The sequence below is a fragment of the Callorhinus ursinus genome, unplaced genomic scaffold, assembly GCF_003265705.2.
Source record: "Callorhinus ursinus isolate GAN/ISIS: 27379988/994484 unplaced genomic scaffold, GSC_fseal_2.0 scaffold4, whole genome shotgun sequence".
NCBI lineage: Eukaryota > Metazoa > Chordata > Mammalia > Carnivora > Otariidae > Callorhinus > Callorhinus ursinus.
The window spans coordinates 159,743,524-159,762,498 of record NW_027397066.1 but is presented as its reverse complement, the minus strand read 5'-3'; the positions used below and the strand labels follow the sequence as shown (position 1 = coordinate 159,762,498).

The window sequence follows — 18,975 nt, the reverse complement described above, 5'->3', positions numbered from 1 at the left end:
GGACTCGGGAATTCTGGCTGAGGCCTTGTCCCTTCCAGTAAGCTGCCAACGCCAACCTACTGGCACCGGCCTCAGATTTGAGACAAAGCCCTCACTGCGCCGCATTTCCATCTGGTTCTTTCGATCACGGCATCCCGGCCGAGGTCAGACATCACTGCCACTGTCACCGACACAGTGCTCACCATCACAGGGCGGGGAAGCGACAGCACCAGGATGCCTGCACGGGTGCCCAATGCCACCGGACGCCAAAACTGCCTGCAATCCAATCCCTGGGCCCACAGGCAGTGAGAAAAAGACAGGGCAAAATTGTGCTGTTACCCAAGGTCATCAGGGAAAACAGGGCTAGGAGGGTTTGGTCACATTCTTTGGTGGAGAAAACAGAGTTTGCTCATCCTTATCCATCTCAACAGCCAACTCTAATTCCAAACGGTCTTAATATGCTCTCTTGTCCCTTTTCCAAAGTCATCTCCCAATATATATTTTTCATCTGAAAGGGCTCCAGCACAACAGCCCTTCTGTAGGTCACTCTGGGGGCAGCCTGCCAGGGGCAAGGAAGCCGCCTGCATGGAGTATAAGGCTTGCACACTGAAACAGATATTTTATTCCTACGAAGATCCTTTCTCTCTTCACTTAGAGTCTAATGGCTCCCGGTGCATACGTACTTCTAGCACATCGCTGATCTGGTTTTCTGTTCCATGGAAACCCCGAGAACGAGAAAGGGTGACAGAGGGAACCTCCCAGGGGCAGAAAGAGCCTTCAGCAGGAAATGACAGCAAACACGAAGAAGGAGACGGAACGACCAGAAAAGTAGAACACAGTGACTCGAAATCCACAGTACCTGGGACTAATTAGTGCAGGGGCAAACAGTTCTAAGTCAGGGACACCCAAAGGCATCACCGCGTGCCAACTGCACGACGTAACCAGTATAGTCACGGAGAGCACTGTGACATCCAGAAAAGGTTAAGCTACCTTCTACAACCTCTGTTTAAGGAGACAAAGAGCATTCAAGAATTCAAGTACTCCTTGCCCCTTGCACTGTGCCAGGCCCTGGGCTAGACGCAGGGGTACGAGAACAAGCCCCAGTCTGAGCGGGACAGCCGTACACCGGGAACGCCGTGGAAAAGGCAGCTATGTCTCCCGTTCCTCAAGGTGCAGCAGAATATGAATTAAAATGATGAAAGGTGTTTTCCTTTCCTCCCTGCACACCCATGTGCCCCTTCTAGAAGGCAAGCAGGATTCGGAGGCCCGGAGGCCTGGGCGTCCCTGCCGCTGGGAGGCCTTATTTCCAGACACCTGGTGCAAAGCAGGCTGAGAGCCAGAGCTGCCCAGGGCTTGGCGAGCAGGGCGGGAGAGAAGGCCACTTCCCTCGGGCTGGACGAAACCTGGGGCCACTGCCCTGGGGCCCAGCTGAGGGACCACTGGGAGCAGCTGAACAGGGAGCCCCATGGCCTGGAGGGAAATGCCTCTGGGCAAGTCTCCAGTCAGTAGAGTTTACTGCTGTGGCGACACAGGGGTGCCCAGCAGACGCTGAGGGACCCAGGCCCACTGTGGGGCTGGCAGGAAGAACACCACCACAGGCTGAAGACCAGCCTCCCCCGCCCCTTCAGGCTTCCCCACCTGAGCCTGGGCTCCTGCATGCCACAGACTGGGGCGGGGGGGGGGGGGGGGGGGGGGGGGGGGGGGACTGTAGCTGGTTTAGAAATATCAGGAAATGTGATCTGACCCCAGAGTGTTGTGGAGTAAAATCCCACACGCTTTACAACTACAATGCATCCTAAGAATAGCTCTGACTGGTTGGGACAAAGTCGTGCTGGAGCACAGGCGACAGAACACGGCTTCCTGGAAGACAGAGAAGCTTCAAAGAGGTGATGACCTCCAAGGGTCATCGAAGATGAACGGGTGGGCACTTTCTGTTTGGCAGGGAAACATTCCCTGCAGGGGGCCTGTCCCTGCAAGATCCCAGAGACAAGTTACGTGCCCAGGGAGGCTTAAGCACAGGCGCCTGGAAGAAGTGCTGGGAAAGGGGGGTACAGATGGGGTCCCCGGCAGAGGGCTCAAATCCCAGGCTCTTCAGCAACCTGAGGCAGGAGGACCCCGGGGTTTGAGTGCTTTGAAAAGTTCTTTCTGAGGACCTCTCTGATGGCTGCTCACTGCCAAGGTGTTTGACTGCAATGGCCTGCTCGCCTGTGAGAAGCTACAAGGACTGCACATCAGAGGCAGCTGTCCTCCCAAGGTTCCACAGCCCGTCCCGCCTCCCCGCTTCCTCAGGCTGTGGTCGCTCCTGCTTCACACCAACCCAGCCGGCCCCGGCCCCCCTCCCGCGCCCAGAATCCCCACAAATCACCAGGCACCTGGCCTGCCCACAGCCCAAGCTCAGGACGGTCATTCCTCATTAGAATGAGCAGATCACAACCCCTGCTTTATCCACAGTATGTGGTTACAACAGAGGGTTGAGGCCCACAGTCCCACCGCTGTGGCCTCTGCCCAGCACCCCACACCCGAAGATGTGCCCTTCCGATTCTCCAAGGAGAAAAGAGGTAAGGGAGAGAACGCCCTGTCTTCCCCCCCTCCCACCCCACCCCATTCTAACCACCCAGCAGGGCCCACAGCTGAGCTGGGGGCTACTGGAAACCCTGCTCTAGTTAAAATACATCTATCTGCAGCATTCAGAAAATAGCTATCTACAGCATTGCTTTCAGCTATAATGGAAAACTGATGGCTTTTATCTCCCCAACTTTATGACTATTGATGGGATAGAGGCTGAGGTTTGATGACCATTTAATAGCCGACCCTGTGCAGTTAGAGGAGCATCAGAAAGCAATGAAAGCGCCGAGATGATTGTCTGGCAGAGAATTCTCCGCTGAGGTCCAGGAAGCAAAACAACCACCCTCCCCAGGCTCCGACAGAAGAAAAAAATCAAAGTCATCATCATTTCTGTTTCTCCCCCCTCCTTTCTGCCATTGACCTCTGGGAGGTTGATCCAAAGGGTAAGAGAGGAGTGGGGACAAGAGCAACGTAGGTGTGCGCCCTTATGAAGAAAGGGAGGGCGAGGGGGACGCTGACTGACGGACACCCCGGCTCCCCACCCCGTCCTGCCCGGTCTTTAGTCTGCCATGGACTGGCGGGGCTTCTGGCCAGGCTACAGGGGCTCTGGACTGTCTTGAGGAGCTTCCTGGAAAAGAACTGGAAGGAAAGGGAAGGAAGCGGAAATCTGGTCCAGCCCGTGATCCAACTGGTCTTCGACCTTCTGTCCACGGCCAGAAGCCAAAAGCCATTCCGGGGCTCTGCAAGTACTCAAGCCCCAAGCCTTCCCTGACATTCTGCCCCTTCCCAGTCTGAGGGAATCTGCCCAGTAGCCCCATCACTGACCACCTTCCTCTCCAGGTTACTGGCCAAGGCTCTGTCTGGGGGTGGGGGTGAACACATCACACTTCTTTTTTTTTTTTAAGATGTATTTATTAGAGAGCGTGCCTATGTGAGTGAGGGGCAGAAGGAGAGGGAGTCTTAAGCAGACTCCTCGCTGAGCATGGAGCCTGACGTGGGGCTCGATCTCCCAACCCTGAGATCATGACCCGACCTGAAACCAAGAGTCAGTCGTTCAACCACCTGTGCCACCCAGGCGCCCCCACATCACCCTTTCATACATGCAGGGAAGGAATACTGACGTGGCTTCTTTGCAGCATTACAAGCACCTTCACTGATCTCTTATTTTCTACAGCAGCTATGTAGGGCGGACAGGACAGATTTGACTCTGTACTCTTTTCAAGAAGGGAACAGAGGCTCAGAAATGTTCCATGTCCCAAGCGTGGGACCCCGGTTTTTGACTCCCTGTCCGGTGCACCCACCGCCAGGCCAAGATGCCTCGAACTGCCCCGGGGAAGGTGAGACCTGACCTTCTGTCTGGGGTCTGCCACTCCCTGGCTACATGGCTTTGGGCAGATAATTTCACCTCCCTGGACCTCAGCATCTTCATCTATAAATGAAATTTTGTTGGGATGAGTTTCAAGATCTCCTGCAGCTCTGTTTCCAAGTGAACTCCTAGATCATTGGGGGCTCCACCTAGACACGTTTTCAGGCACAATGTCTTGTTCTTCCCATAGCTTCCACCTTCCAGACCATGCACATTTCTCCCATCATGAATAAGGCTGAGAACACTAAGGACATAGAAACCAAGGCCCTAGCCCTGCCAGCCCCCCTTGTTATACACCATCACACCAGGGTCCCTCCAAACCACCCTTCCTTCAAGCAGCACAGAAGAGAGGAGGGTGCTCAGGCCAGTGGACAGGGACCCCCAGGGCTCTCCCTTTCCCACCTTTGGGCCAGTTAAGGTGCTTAGACTGGCTCTCTCTCTGAGGACCCCTCTACCAGCCCAACCTCCTTAATGACAAGGCCTTAGTTAAAGCAACTAGAATACAAAAGCAGGGACAGGCAGAAGAGGTGGTCAAAGTGCATCCTCCTCCACGGGGCTTCTGGGGACACATTCCCAGCAGGAGGAAGGAGGAGGCAGGGGTCCCCCAGACCTGGTCACCTGCCCAGCTTTCTTCCCACCCTGGCTACCTCCTGGGAGATGAGAGCCCACCTCTGCTCCAAGCGCAGCTCTACACCTCGGTCCATTAGCAGGGAGAGCAGGCAGCTTAACTGCCTCTGTGGCGGCGCCCCCAGGTCTTCTGAGCCCACTGGTTACCACTCGGTAGCTACTAGTTTTTTTTTTTTCTTTTAAGATTTTATTTATTTATTTGAGAGAGAGAATGAGATAGAGAGAGAGAGTATGGGGGGGAGGGTCTGAGGGAGAAGCAGACTCACTGCTGAGCAGGGAGCCCGATGCGGGACTCGATCCCAGGACTCCAGGATCATGACCTGAGCCGAAGGCAGTCACTTAACCAACTGAGCCACCCAGGCACCCGGTAGCTACTAGTTGATTTCTCAGGGATTTCCAATCATCCCTGCTGAAACTGGGGGAGGATTAGCAAGCAGCAGGCAATAATCCTTGCTTAGTTTACTTAAAACTCCCCCAGAGAAGCAAAGCACTTAGGAAAACCGAGTGGAGAAAATATGCCACCGCCCCAGACCTTCCTTCCAGGCTCAGCCGGCCAGGACTCTCCAGGTCAAGCCTCTCCCATGGACCCCACGGCCCCTCACTCTCAACGTCACCAGCCAGCTCATTTTTTAATGGTGCCAATACCCATACCGATTCCTAAAATTTTCCACGTTGGGCATCAACTTTCCTTGTCTTTTGATAGCTACTAAAGAGGCCTCCGCATACTCCATTCTAAAATTCACGGGCTCCATTACAGGCCTCTCCCTGCACACTGCCTCTCAGAAGTTAGAGGAAACAGACCACACTCTCCTTAGCGACCTCCTCCAGCTGAGAGAACCCAAAACCACAAAGAGAAACTAGCCACAAGCACTCACACCCACTGTGGAGACCCTGCTCCATTCCAGGCCCCTGTCCTCCCCTCCACCTTGAGGAGGTCCTGAGTCAGGCCCCCAAGAGCTCTCCAGGGGTCTTGCTGCCTGGTACCCCTCCCCTCCAAGGGCCTAGAATGTGCTGTCCCCTACCAGGCTTGGATCCTGACACAAGGTTCTCCTGTGAGAAGAGTGAATGCACACGTATATGAAAAATGAGTGGGGCATGTCATCCCCAGGGACACAAAGCCATAGGGAAGACCAGACCTCCATCAAAATCTGGAAAACCTGTTCGTATAGAGATGTTGACAAAGGTTGAATGTTAACGATATATTTAGAGGAAAAAATAGCTTACAAAACAGCATGTACTGCATGACATCATTTTTGTTAAAATAGGTGTATGCATAGTTAAAAAGCCTGGAAGTATATTTTCTCCAAAATGTTTGCCATGGCTTATTTCAGGGTGTTAGAGTTGAAGATGATTTCTACTTTCTTTAGTATGCCTATCTTGCCTGAACGATGTGTTATAGTGAGTGCATATCATTTTATAATCAGCAAAAATGGTAAAGTGAATTCCATTTTAAAAATCAGGGGGAAAAAAAAGAAAGAAAGGCAAGGGCAGGGAGTCGCCTGGATCACATAATCCATTCTCTTCACTGGACCCCTAGAGACAGGAAGGAGATCTGTGTCACACCTGCTCAGAAGGAACCTACAAAGCCCATCCAACCTGACACTCATCTGAGGCCTGGTGAGGGGCCTCAAGCCTCTGCTTGGTACCTCAGAGGATGGGGAACTCACTACCTAAAAAAGCAACCCATTCCAGTTTCCAGCAAGATCACAGTCTAGTATCAGCAAAGGGAGGAAGTAGGCCTGCAGCAGATTTAGGATTTAGTATAACTCCTAATCCAGGACCCATCTCACCTGACTCTCTTTCTTCCTCTAAGAACAAGTTTGGAAACCCCTGAGTCTGCTGGAATTGGGACCAACAGTGGGAGGCCTGGAAGGGGCTGGGGGAAGACCCTCTTTGCTCTGTGTCTCCCCTGGGCATCTCAAAGCTGCAAACACACACACACACACACACACACACACACACACACACAGGCTCGCACATGCACAACCACTCTCCTCCCTCCACCCGTGGCACCTTCTGCTCCAAGGAGGACATTTCTCCCTGCCTGGAAAAGCCACCTTCCATGGCTCTTCAAGCCACAGGGCTCCCCTTCTCTGAATGCCTAGGGCAAGCAGTTTAACCCTTACAACACTTAATTAAGTGGGGACTCCTCTTCATATTTAATGTTTTCACGCGTGTGAGGCCTGTCTCCCCAAATGAGCTTATATGCTCTTTGAAGGAACTAATGTTTACCTCGTGCCTATGTGCCAGGCCCCATGCTCACTGCTCTTCCTGTATTACTTCCCTTAATCCCATAATCTCGATCCCAAGCCCCAGCCTCTCTCCGGAACTCCCACATACACAAACGCTTCACTAGATTTCTACTTGCTTCCAACAACAGGTTTGAGACCCAGACATCTTCCCTCTGTGCCTAGACCTACCCCTCTTCCTCTCATCTCTCAGGTGATGGCTTTACCAATCAGCAGACATCTGGGCCAGAGACCATGGCATCAGTCTGGACTCCCCCCTCCCTCCGGTCCCAGAAGTGACCTCGGAAGGTTTCCAAAGTGTATCTCTGACCCGGCCCCTCCTCGCTAGTCCCCTGCCTCAGCCTGACCTCAGGCACCATCGCAATGTGGTCCCGGTGGGGATCTCTGGCTCCAGCCTCACTCTCCTTAGACCACTGTGTACACAGCAGTGCAAGAAATCTTTCCAGAACACCAGCACGATCATGTCATTCTCTTGCTTAAAAGATTTCATGATTTCCCACTGTCTTCTGGAGGAAATCAAGCTGGTTCTCCTGTGCTTCCATCGGGCCCCCACTTAACACACACATCCCCTCTGTGAGGACCAGAGGCCTGCCTCCTTGTGTAGGCCTATTCCTCCCTCAAACTCGGCTCAGATATCCCCACAAAGCTGCCTTCCGCAATGGCCCCCGGCAGCCTCAGTGGGGAAGGCCTGCACCTCACAGCCAGTACTAGGGCAGGCCTGTGGTTTACCTGAGCATCCTGGGTGCTTCGTGCCCACAGGAGTCCTGTTGAATGATTACCAAGCTTCACCGTGGCATCATCGTGTTACTGCCTTACTCTGACAAGGAACACAGAGGCTCCATGATGTTAAAGAAACTGCCCAAGCTCACACAACTGCCAAGGTGGGGATCTGAAGCCAGGACTGACTCCAGCTGCTTAGTTCCGCCCTCTGAAGAATACATCTGGGGAGTATTTTCTTGAGCAAGTCACAGTGCTCAGAGAGCACACGCCATGGGCCAAGCGGTGGAGAAGTCGCACACTCGGGAGGACCCCTGCCAGACTGAAGCAATGCACCTTGGGCAAGGCAGGATGTGAACAGCTATCCCCAAATTCCCTATGGCACCATAATGAAGAGTGAACATCTTACTCTTCCTTCATGCACAACTCAGTGTCCTGCTTCTACTCTAGGTAAGGGCACCAACAGTTATATGCTTCCTCACCTCAGAGACCCTGGGATAACAGCGCCACCAGCATGAGGGCTCTGAGTCTTCTGTAAGAGCCTCCAAAAGGGCCCTGAAGGAGACGGCCAGCTCCAGGATACCAGGAAGAAGGGGAACAGGGCTGCCTCTTCGCTGTGGATACCACCCCAAGAGGACAAAGGACGAATCCTGGCTGACCATGGGAAAAGGCACACCCCACCCCCTGAACGCCACAGAGAGGAATGCTCGTGCAGGTAGCCCCAGGGGCACCTCTCAAACACTCCTCAGTGTTGTAGCATGTCTCTCCTTGCTGAAGACAGCTGAAAAAGCAAGGCTCCTCGGGCAGCCCCAGGCTGTCTTCTCTGGGAGGGTGGGTCATGTAGGTTGATCAGAAGAACATGGGGCTTAAAGAAAGGTCTCTTCTCACATTTTAAGGACACTTTTGGTCATAGCTAGAAAAGCTGAGTCGGTGGCAGCCACAGCATGGCCCCTCACAGCCCAGGGAGGACACAGAAGGTGGGAATGTTCAGGGTTCTAATCATATTGCAGTGTCTGGGTCAGCATCAGAGACCATCAGGCAAATGGGGCCCATACCATGGGCTCTCCCCAGGGCTGAGCAGCCTCAGAATCACAGACTCCCCCTGGCCAAGGCTGTGGCCCCAGCCCCTACAGAGTGCCACGGCGGAGTGCCTGAGAATGCCCATGGGGGCAGTGACCCCCACACTACGCTTCTCAAAGCCAAGCCAGTGGACAGGCTTCCCTTGGCCATTTCTCCACTGAACAGACAGATGAGCAACTTCTCCATGCTGCATGTGCTTCCTTTCCTTGAGGATCTTTCCCAGGAAGCTCTGACCAACAAACTGATGAGCATTTCTTTAGCTCTGATCAAGCTTCCATAATCACCCCTTCGCCCAAACTGCTAGAAGAAGTCACCAGTGCCTTCCACTTTCCCAAATCCAATAATTAGCTGTGTGTCCTCATCTTTCTGGACCTTTCAACAGCATCTGGCACAGCTGTCCACTCCCTCTTTCTCAAAAGTCTTCTTCTGACTCCTGGGGCACCATAAGACCACCACCAACTCCTTACCAGGCACTTAAAGGTGCCAGGAGCATTCTCAGTGCCTCTGCCCAGGCCGGCCTCTCCCTGGGAGACCCTGCCCACTGCCCTCGCCTTGAATACCAGAAATATGCTAATGACCCCCAGAATTTATAACCCCTGTCAAGCTCCAGATAGGAAAGTCTCAAAGGCATCTCAAAATTAACATGCCCAAAATGGAATCCCTGATTTATCTCCCTGTCCAAGCCTTTGCCATCTCAGAAAATGGCACGATCACACAGCAAACCTGCTCAAGCCAGAAGGCAGCAGGTTACCCCGAAATTCCTCTGTCTCCTCACTCCCACATCAAGGTATATCATTTCCATCTCCAAAATACCTCACATCTGCCCACTTATCTCCCTGCACGTGGCCACCCCCTGGCCTGAGCGGCCGTCACCTCTGGTCTGGTGATACTAGGACAACTTCTTCCCGGCTCTCTGAGGCCATCCTTGCCTCCTCCCCTGGTTCTCCACACAGTAGCCCGAGTAATCTTTTCATATCGTGATTTTAATAATGTCACTAGTTGGCTTCAAAGCTTCCTTGTAATTGTGCTCAGAAAAAATCCAAATTCCTTGTTATAAAACAAATATGTCACGGGGATGTAACAAATAGCACAGGGAACAGAGTAGATAATAGTGTAGTTACTTTGTCCGGTGACAGAGGGTGACTACACTTATCACAGCAAACACTGCGTAACGTATAGAATTGTCAAATCACTGTCACATACCTGAAACCAATATAACGTCGTATGTCAACTATACTTCAATCTACAACAAAATCCAAACTCCTTGCCGTGGCCAGCAAGGCCCTGTGTGACCTGGCCCTGCCTCCCCACTCCCAGCTGCCCCTGCTCCTCTCTCCCAGGTCCCCTCTGCTCCAGCCATGATGGCAATGCCAAGCTCTCTCCCTCCTCCAAACTTCTGCACATGCCATTCCCTCTGCATGAAATGTTCTCTCCCATCTGCCTTACTTCTGGCTGCTTCGTGCTTCAGGTCTCAGCTTAAATGTCATCTCCTCAGATAAACTTTTCCTGACCCCTGTCCATGTAGCTCCCCTCTTCCTTCCCCATTACCTTCTATTTCTACATCCTGCTCATTTTGCAAATGTTTACTCCTATCTCCTCCATCAGATTATATGCTCCAGGGGGACAGGGACCATTTCTATCATGTTCTCCAGTAAGTACCTAGTGTCTAGCGCAGTGCCTATACCCCACTACATATTTGTTAAGTAAACAAGTCAACACAGTAGTAACATAAGAGTATAAAAACCAGAGACCTCCCTGGGAAGATAAAGTATCAAAGGAAAGGCATGCAATCGGTGCCACGTGAAGGATCCAGACAAGTTCTAGAACGCATCAGCAGAAGATAGAGCTAGGAGATGAGGACCAAACAGGGCTGTGCATGAAGGGTAAGTCTTCATGCCATAGATTGAATGTTCATGTCCCTCCAAACTGATGTGTCAAAATCCTGATCCCCACCGTGATGGCATCTGGAGGTGATTAGGTCATGAGGGTAGAACCCTCAGGATGGAATGTGTGCCTTTATATAAAAAGGAAGAACACCAGACCGCTCTCTCTGCATGCACATTCCAAGGGAGGCCGCATGAGGACATAACCCCAAAGAGGGCCCGCTCCAAGAACCTAACCATGCTGGCACCCTGACCTCAGACCGCTAAGCCTCCAGAGCTGTGAGAAAGAGCTGTTTGTTGTTTCAGCCCCCCAGGCTACGATATTCTGTTCCAGCAGCAGCAGACTAAGACACTAACTAGCAAAGCAGGAGAGCACCCATGTCAATGAGTGCAAGTGGAAAGAATCAAGGAGCCCAGGGAACGGTGCAAGACGAGGGTAGCCGAAAGTGTGCCCTAGTCCTGCGTTAGCAAACACACACACAACTGGAAGGGATGCCTCTGGTGTGACCAAAACTTACTGACTTGTACTGATTCTCCCTGTATAGTGGCATCTCCCCCAAATGGGTCATTCCTCCTGCTGATCACCTAGTAACACAGGGGTTCTCGTGCAGGTGCGCCACCACATCTCTGTAGGGTGTGAGCTTTATGGAGCCCAGACGCCCAGACAGCAAGCCTGGAGGGTAAAGGTGAAAGGCACTCTTTGCCCAGCCATGCGAATACCCCTGCCATGGGCAGAGCCAGAAGATATAAATTATATATGCAGGTGGCAGCTCCTCACCCTGGTTATTTTCCCAGAGCCTTCAGCAAAATAATGTTCAACATTCCAACTGGGTCTCAAGGCACCAGAGGAAATTCCAAGAGGAGTCATTTGGGCATCCTTGGCCCACAGCTCAAGGGCAAGCAGGACCCCTACTGAGGTCAGCCACAAGAGCCAGCATGGGATCCTCGGTGGGAAGATGGGTTTCGGGGTCACCAGCAAGGCTGAAGATCCCATAATGCTGCCCACATAAAGAGTCTCCCTCCACTGGCGAGGAAGATGGTGACTTCTCTACCCCATGGCACTCATGGGCACAGCTCTGCTCTGGGAAAAGACTGGAATTTTTGGCTCTGAGCTCTGCTCAAGCCTGGGCAGGCCCCTAAGTCAGGTTTGTGTGTGGCAGCTCCTCTCCACAAGGGCTGCTCTCAGTGTCACCAAAGTGACCCCAGGAAGACCTGGTAGGTAGCAGAGCAGAACTGTGATGGCAAGAGAACCTGAGCGCAAATGCAATCATCTAGTTTCTCACTGTAGAGGCAATAACAATAAACACTGTGTTCTGGCACGGACTCGTAAGCGCCCTGAGGGTAAGGACGTCCACCTACTTCATGGCTCTCTAATCCCAGTACAAGACCTGGCCCACAGTGGAGGATCAACAAATGGCTGTCAAATGAACAAAGGAATGTCCCTAAGACCCCCATTCCTCCTGCCCTGGGTGACCCACTGGGCCCAGCAGCGCTGGCTGGAATCCATCAGGGCATCCATTTTGCCCCGCCCATGCCTGAGTCACTCACAATCCTCCAGGCAGCCCATCCAAGCTGGCCATCTAGAGAAGGCAGAGGATCGTAAGCTTTGAGAGGTCAAGAAACCCTTTGAGGATCTAATGAAAGCAATGCATTTCTCTCTGGAACATACATGGGAAACTTGGTATATGATTTCAAGATATTCAAGACCTTCTTTGAAAGAAGTGAAGGCTTGGAAGCCCCAGAGCCCACGTACCCCCTGCAAATAACCATTTGCTCCCGTTTAGAGATAACCCACTAAAAACATCAGTCAACAGATTCTATAAAGAGTCCAAAGGACGCTGAGGGACCACTCCAGGGAGCCAAGAATCAAATTTGGACCTGCCCATATAAACTGCCTACAGACACCAGACATGCCCCAAGCTAAGTAAGAGGGAGAGCTTGCCAAAGGGACTCCTCCCCATTCCCTGTGGACAACCTTGATGGAGGGGACCCCAACCCCTCTGCCTTCCCAGCAGTCCTTCTGGACAAGGACAGTGGCCACTGCTTGAAGAGACCCAGGCAGCCAGGGTAGCCCCAGGCTAGAATCTATTTATACACATCCTCAGCACCCAGAGGTTAAATTACAGCCCAGGATATGGCACAGGGCCAGCACCGAGTTATTTATGTCCTCTCGGTAGACCAAGAGGAACACGACATTTCAGAGAGCCTCTTCCTAACAAGGCCTGAAAGGGACACAGTTTACAGGACAACAGAATCATCCTCTCCACAGCTTCCCAGCCACACACACCCCACCCCCATGCGCGCACATGCGTGCACACACACACACACACAATCCAGACCATCCTTCCAACGAGTGTAAGTTGAGAGGAGCAATCAAAAGATTGTGTTTAAAGAAAAAAAAAAAGTAGGTCATGGCCCATTGCGGGGCTGGGGTGAGAGAACTGAGCCAGACTCCATGGACTCATTCCAAGAGATTCTCCAGGCTTTCCAGACTCCATATCAGAAGACTTTAAAAGGAAAAGCCTCTCCTGGTCTTAAGTTTACAGGTCTAAAGGCTCAGGGGATATGAACCAGACAAAGGCTAGAGACAAAGTATGCAACTTCTGGGCCAGTTGGAACCTTGGCTAGAGTAGGAAGCTTCCATGCTGATCCTGGTCCAAAGAACCAGGGGAGGACTCTGAAGTGCTTCCCATTTACCCGCAGCCCCGCAAGGAGATGTCCTTGTTAGTGACATTTCACAAGACGGCACAGCAGAGTCTGCTCAATATCACACTGGGGATGGACAAGGCCTGCCACTGACCGAGGATGCCCAAATCTGCAGGCATCCCCAGCCTAGACTCCCTCTTGCGCTCCACCAACCCACCCTGCACCACTCATTCCACTCACTGATGGAGCTTTAATCACCAACAAGGTACCCAACAGCTCCCAAACCCACTTCTCCACTTCAGCCCCTTACTGGGCATGCCCCCAGGCACAGCCAAGGGGATGGCAACGGTCCTCCAGGCACCGCAAATGCTGCACATCCCAACCTCCCCCCACCACACGCTGAATGGCTCCTTCGTCCCATAATTACTCAACTAGGAAACATGGCGGTCATCATTCATTTGTCCATTCCAGTAATGATTGTGGAGTGCTCACCATGTGCCAGGCTCTCTGTGTAGGACGAGGTGTGGTGTAAACAAAACAGAAATGACTTCTGCCTCCGGGGAACGAACTTTCAACCAATCACCCAGTCCTGTCAAGTCTACTTACCAGTCATATCTGAAATGACACACTTCTCTCCACTCCTGCAGCTGCCGTCTTAGTGCAGGCCAGTGCGCTACGCTGGAAAGCAGCAGGATACATGGATCCCAGCTCTGAAGTGTATGAGCTGTGTGACCTCAGGCAAACTACCTTCTGTACCTCAATCTCCCCACGTGACAGATAAAAATGGTAATCGGTACCTACATCGTAGCTTTGTTGTGAGAATTAAATTCGATAAACCATATAATAAACCGATGTCCAGTACAGAGTAAGCAAACCTCTTGTGGTTTGCTTACTCACAGCCCTCACCACGTGCGCCCACCATCCGCAGCGCCCCATAAGGCCAGGCTCTCTCCTACCCTCCGGCCTCTGCATATGCTTTTCCAGCTGACAATATTCCCTGGTTTTCTCCTTCTCATTTTTCAAGGTTCAGCTCAAGGCCCCCTTCCCTAGACCCCCCAAGGCTGAGGCAGATGTCCCTTCCCGACGCAGCCTCATCTGAGAGCCCACAGCCCTCATCCCCTACACTGGGATCGCTGCCTTGTCTGTCTCCCCCTCTGCACCGGCTGTTCCTCGCAGAGCACAGTGTTCACCTCTGCACACCCTTAGAACTGAGTGCCGGGTGCCACCGCGGCTAGATAAGTGCTTAACAACAAACAGGAAGACAGAGGAACTCTAAAGAAGCACATTTCACCTCACTCTAACGACAACCAAAAAAACCTTCCTAATAATTAGGCTACACTTACTAAGCATTTCCTCTAAGCAAGGCTCTGTGCTGAGCTTTGGGCACACATCACATCCTCTAATCCTCAGGATAATCCTGTGACGTGGGCATGTTTACTCCCATTTACAAGGTGAACGAATGGCGACTCAAGAAAAGTTTACAACTTGCTCCAAGTCACACAGCTAGTGAGCGGAAAAGTCAAACCCAGGCAGTCAGACTCCGACCCGCACGGCAGGGCAGCACCAGCCTACCAGGAGCTACCTCTGTGATTTACCAGAGCCCCGTCCTGGGGGCCACATGACCTCACGGGGACCTGAGGTGGGGGCTGCCTCCAGAGGTATGACCCAGTTCACTGAAGGTCCCTTCTTAGTCCAGGCTCTAGGGGTTTATGCTTTGAAATTCTCCGCTCCTTGGCTTGTGAGCACGGGCTGAGCACGAGCTGAGCACGGAGTAGGCAGACAAACCATAAACCTGAGCCGACCGAACGAACGAAGGAATCAAGTGGCCGACAGCGGGGTCTGCGCATGTCTCTGCGGGGCCCGGAAGCGCAGGGCGAGGGGCTGCGGCGGCGGCGCGCTTACCGGCACAGGTGGTCGGTCCGGCACACGCCGCGGAGGTCCAGGCAGTTGGGCTTCTCCTTGTCCTCGTAGGAGCAGCTGGGCAAGATGGTCTGTCGGCGGCGCTCGGCGCACGCCTGGTCTTGGCAGGAGCAGAAGAGCATGCGGTAGGTGTACTCGCTGGGCACCCGGTCGAAGAACTGGCGCAGGGCCTTGTGGCACTTGCGGCGGTTGCAGCGCTCGGTGGGCGAGATCTCACGGTTGCAGATGGAGATGTAGGAGGAGCGTAGCTTCTTGCAGTTGTCGTTCAGGTTGCAGGCCTTGGCGGCATCCAGGCAGTGGTTGCTCTTGGCGCTGACCGCTGGGTCTGCTCCTGTCCCTGGAGCGGAAGGAGAGAGCGGGTCACAGGCCTGCCCAGGCACCGGAAGCCCACAGCCACCCGCTCCCTGGGGATGCCTCCCAGCATCCACGGTGCCCTTTGCCTCAGTTTCCTCATCGGTGAAGTGGGGACACAGCCAGGATTAAATGAGCGACTAAACAGGTCCAGGTGCTTGTACCTGGGTACGACAGCGCCTGGTACAGACCAAACTGTACCTGTGGGGAGCTCTGATGATGAGGACTGTTAATTCAGTCTTATTTAAAACTTATCACAACCAAAATGGCAAAAGCAACTAGGTGTTCGTAGTCCTGTTCACAAACAGGACATAAAATGACTGGCTCAAGATGATACGACTGAGTGGCAGCTGAGGCAGGATGGGCCCCCAGGCCCCTGAGCACCCAGCAGCAGCACACTTGAGCGGGCTTCTGGTCAGGCTCCTGCTGGCATTTAGGGAGGGACAGTCCTCATCGCGGGATTGTTAGCAGCCCGAGTACGAACAGCACCACTGCCACCACCCTCTCACCCCCACCATAGGACCACTGAAGCTGTCCCTACACGTTCCAAAATGCCCCAAGGTGGGGGTGCTGCAGCGAGCGGTTAGTCCAGAGAACCACTAAAAAGGAGGTGCAGGTGGGAGCCCCGCAGTGTGAGGTAGAGGCTATAGGCTAGCCTCAGACTCTAACAGGGCTGAGCACATAGCCAGCAGAAGGGTAGGTGTGCTGGATGTGGGACTTCGGTGTTAGCGCCATGCCTTTGAGTTTTGCATCCCTGCCCACGGAGCGCAATGTCTTGGACACAAAGCAGAATTCTCAGAAATTGTCGGGTTCCTTTTGTGGTGGCTACCCCATCCCGCAGGTCTCAGCTCTTCTAACAACCACCTGACCCTCCACTGCCAGCCAACCCCCACCTACAGAGTGCCTCTTGTCCATCCTGACAACAGACAGAGGAGGGAGGCAGGAATCCAGTCTGCAAATGCCCACCTGAGACGTTCTGGTGAGAGCCAGATGGGAGATCACCTAACCCTACCTCTTGATTTCGCAGATAAGGAAACTGAGGCGCTAACAGGCAAGGGTTTGCCCCAGGTCACCCAGCACACTGGCAGTAAACAAGAGCAGGGACCCAGTCGTGCCAGCACTGTGTACACCATCAGTTTAGCTTTTAGGACCAATGAGCCACAGCCTCTTCATTCATTCTTCATCCACCCAATAAATGCTTGCCAATATTTAGTGAGCACCACCCATGTCATGCAAGGTCTTGGAAGCTGTTGGGAAGGATGTGGGGTGAGGGAGGCTGACACCATGCCCCCCCTCCCGTGGCCAGCACAGATGCCTGAGCATTTCCAGCACCGTTCCTGGTCTCTGGGTCATTAAAGATCTATCAAACCCCACCTCTGCACAGCCCCCTCTGCTGGGTGCTGTGTCAGATACAGATGTGTACGAGCTCATCCCAATTCTCGAAGAGCTCACAAATCTAGCTGGGAAACCAAGAGACAGAATAGCATAGCAGTTAAGGCTGGGTGTTCTAGAACTGAGCCATCGGCATTGAATGGCCCTGCTGTGTGGCTTTGGACAAGTGACTGAATCTTCCTTTGCCTCAGTTTCCCCATCTGCATAATAGTACCTTCCACATAACCTTGTTGTAAACATGAAAGAGATGGCTCATTTCTTTCTCTCTCCTGCATGATATCTTTGCCCTGTCTACGAAATCATCCCCATCAGGTGTTACACCACCCATCTTGAAGAAAAAAAGCCTCCTAATGACCATACACCCACCGTTAAGGTACCACCCTATTTTTCTCCTTCCTTGAAGGCAAACCCCTCAAAGGAGTTGTCCATTCCAACAGTCTCTTTCTCCCCTCCTGGTCTCACCTGGACCCACCGCAGCCCGGCACTTGCCTCCCGCTCTTGTCAGTAGTCAGGGATCCTGGGGCTTCCTCGTCCTCAGCCCATCAGGACACTGGACACAGCCAGTGGCCCCCTCTGGCCCCCTTTCCTCACTCCCTTCCCCCCTCTGCTGGTCTTCCTATTCTCGCCTAAGCAGCCTTCTGCCTTCTCCTCCAGGGCTCAGCCCCCTCTTCTCTCTGTGCACCTGCTCCCCAGGGCCCTCATGGCTTGTCCCCACCCAGACCTCCCCCTGGACCCCAGATTCGTATGTCCAACTGCTGCTTGCCCACTCTACCTGGAAAGCTGACACCCACATCTCAAACTTAACCAAACCCACGTGTTCCCCGCAAAGCTGTTCCCCAGCCCCAGTCCTCCTCATCCCTCTGAAAACAACTCACACTCCCAATAGCTCGGGCCAAAAATCTTGGTACTTCCATGAGTCCTCTCGCATTCACACACCATGTCAGACAAACCAGGCAGTTCCACCTCCAAAACACATGCAGAATCCAATCACTTCTCACCACCCCCGTCCAAGCCATCATCACTGCATGCTAGCAAGAGCCTCACTTCCCAGTCTCCCTGCTCTGTCCTGGAGCCCACCCCAACCCCTGCCTCAAAACAATCCTCTCATCGCAGCTGGAGTGAACCTTCTAGAACCCAAGGCAGAGAGATAATGCTCCTGGGCCCCAACGCTTCCTGTGGCTTCCCATCTCACTCGGGGTACAGTCTTCAAGGCTCTCTATCTGTGCTGTCCAGTACGGTAGCCACTAGCCACACGTGGCCATTGCATCTGAAATGTTGCTAGCCCAAAATGGGATGTCCACACCAGATTTTGAAGATGTGCTAAGAAAAAATAAAAATCATGTAAAGCATTTCATTAATAATTTTTTAGTTTGACTACATATTAAAACAATAATCTTCTGGAAATATATTAAACAAATATATTGTTAAAATTACTTTTACTTGCTTTTTACTTTTTAATGTGGCTCCTAGAAAGTTTAGAATTATGTAGGTGACTCATATTTCTGTTAGGCAGCACTGCCTTATACGACCTCACCTCCTACTCTTCCTGGTCACTTCCTCCATTCCAGTCACAAGGGCCTCCTTGCTCTTCCTGGACTGTGCCCTGACCTCAGGGCCTTTGCACTTGCTGCTTCCTCTTCCTGGAAAGCTCTCCCCCATTACCTTTCTTCACTTCTTTCAGGTCTCTGTTCAAATGCTACCTTGTCTCTGAATCCTTCCCAACCACTCTATACATAATAAGAAGCCACTCCCATTACCCCTACTCTGATTCCTTTTTCCCACAACTCATCACCATCTACCATAGTATACACTTCTTTAGTCATTTGTTTGTGTCAAATATAAACGCCATAAAAGCAGAGGCTTTATTGGTTGTCCTCACTGCTGTACCCCTATTTCCCAATGTCTGGTGCATGGTAGGTGTTGAAGACAAATTTAACAAGTGAAAGAATAAACGTACTTAGAATAATATTTAATTCCTAACAAGTACTCAAAAACTGTTGGCTAATATTATTAAAGAAGCCAAAATTACACAAAGCCAGCAACAGTGGTCAATACAAGACCATGTGTAATCAAGTATCAGTGTGGCCCAGAAGGGCTCAGATGTGAAAGTCGGGGGACGATGGACGAAGACTGGGCCTCACCCCGACACCCTGCCAACAACAGCCCTACAAAGGCAGAAAGAGGAAAGTTTCCTCTCTTC

The 18,975-nt window shown here is 52.4% G+C and overlaps 1 protein-coding gene across 2 annotated transcripts in view; it reads right to left on the bottom strand.

Annotated features, from left to right (window-relative positions):
- The window catches only part of GFRA2 (GDNF family receptor alpha 2), an 82,415-nt gene that overhangs the window by 34,670 nt on the left and 28,770 nt on the right, over positions 1–18,975 (bottom strand). For both annotated transcript variants that reach the window (XM_025873894.1, XM_025873896.2), the window contains one exon: positions 15,015–15,369. In XM_025873894.1, the coding sequence (XP_025729679.1) occupies positions 15,015–15,369 (355 nt within the window). The remainder of the gene's footprint in view (positions 1–15,014; positions 15,370–18,975) is intronic.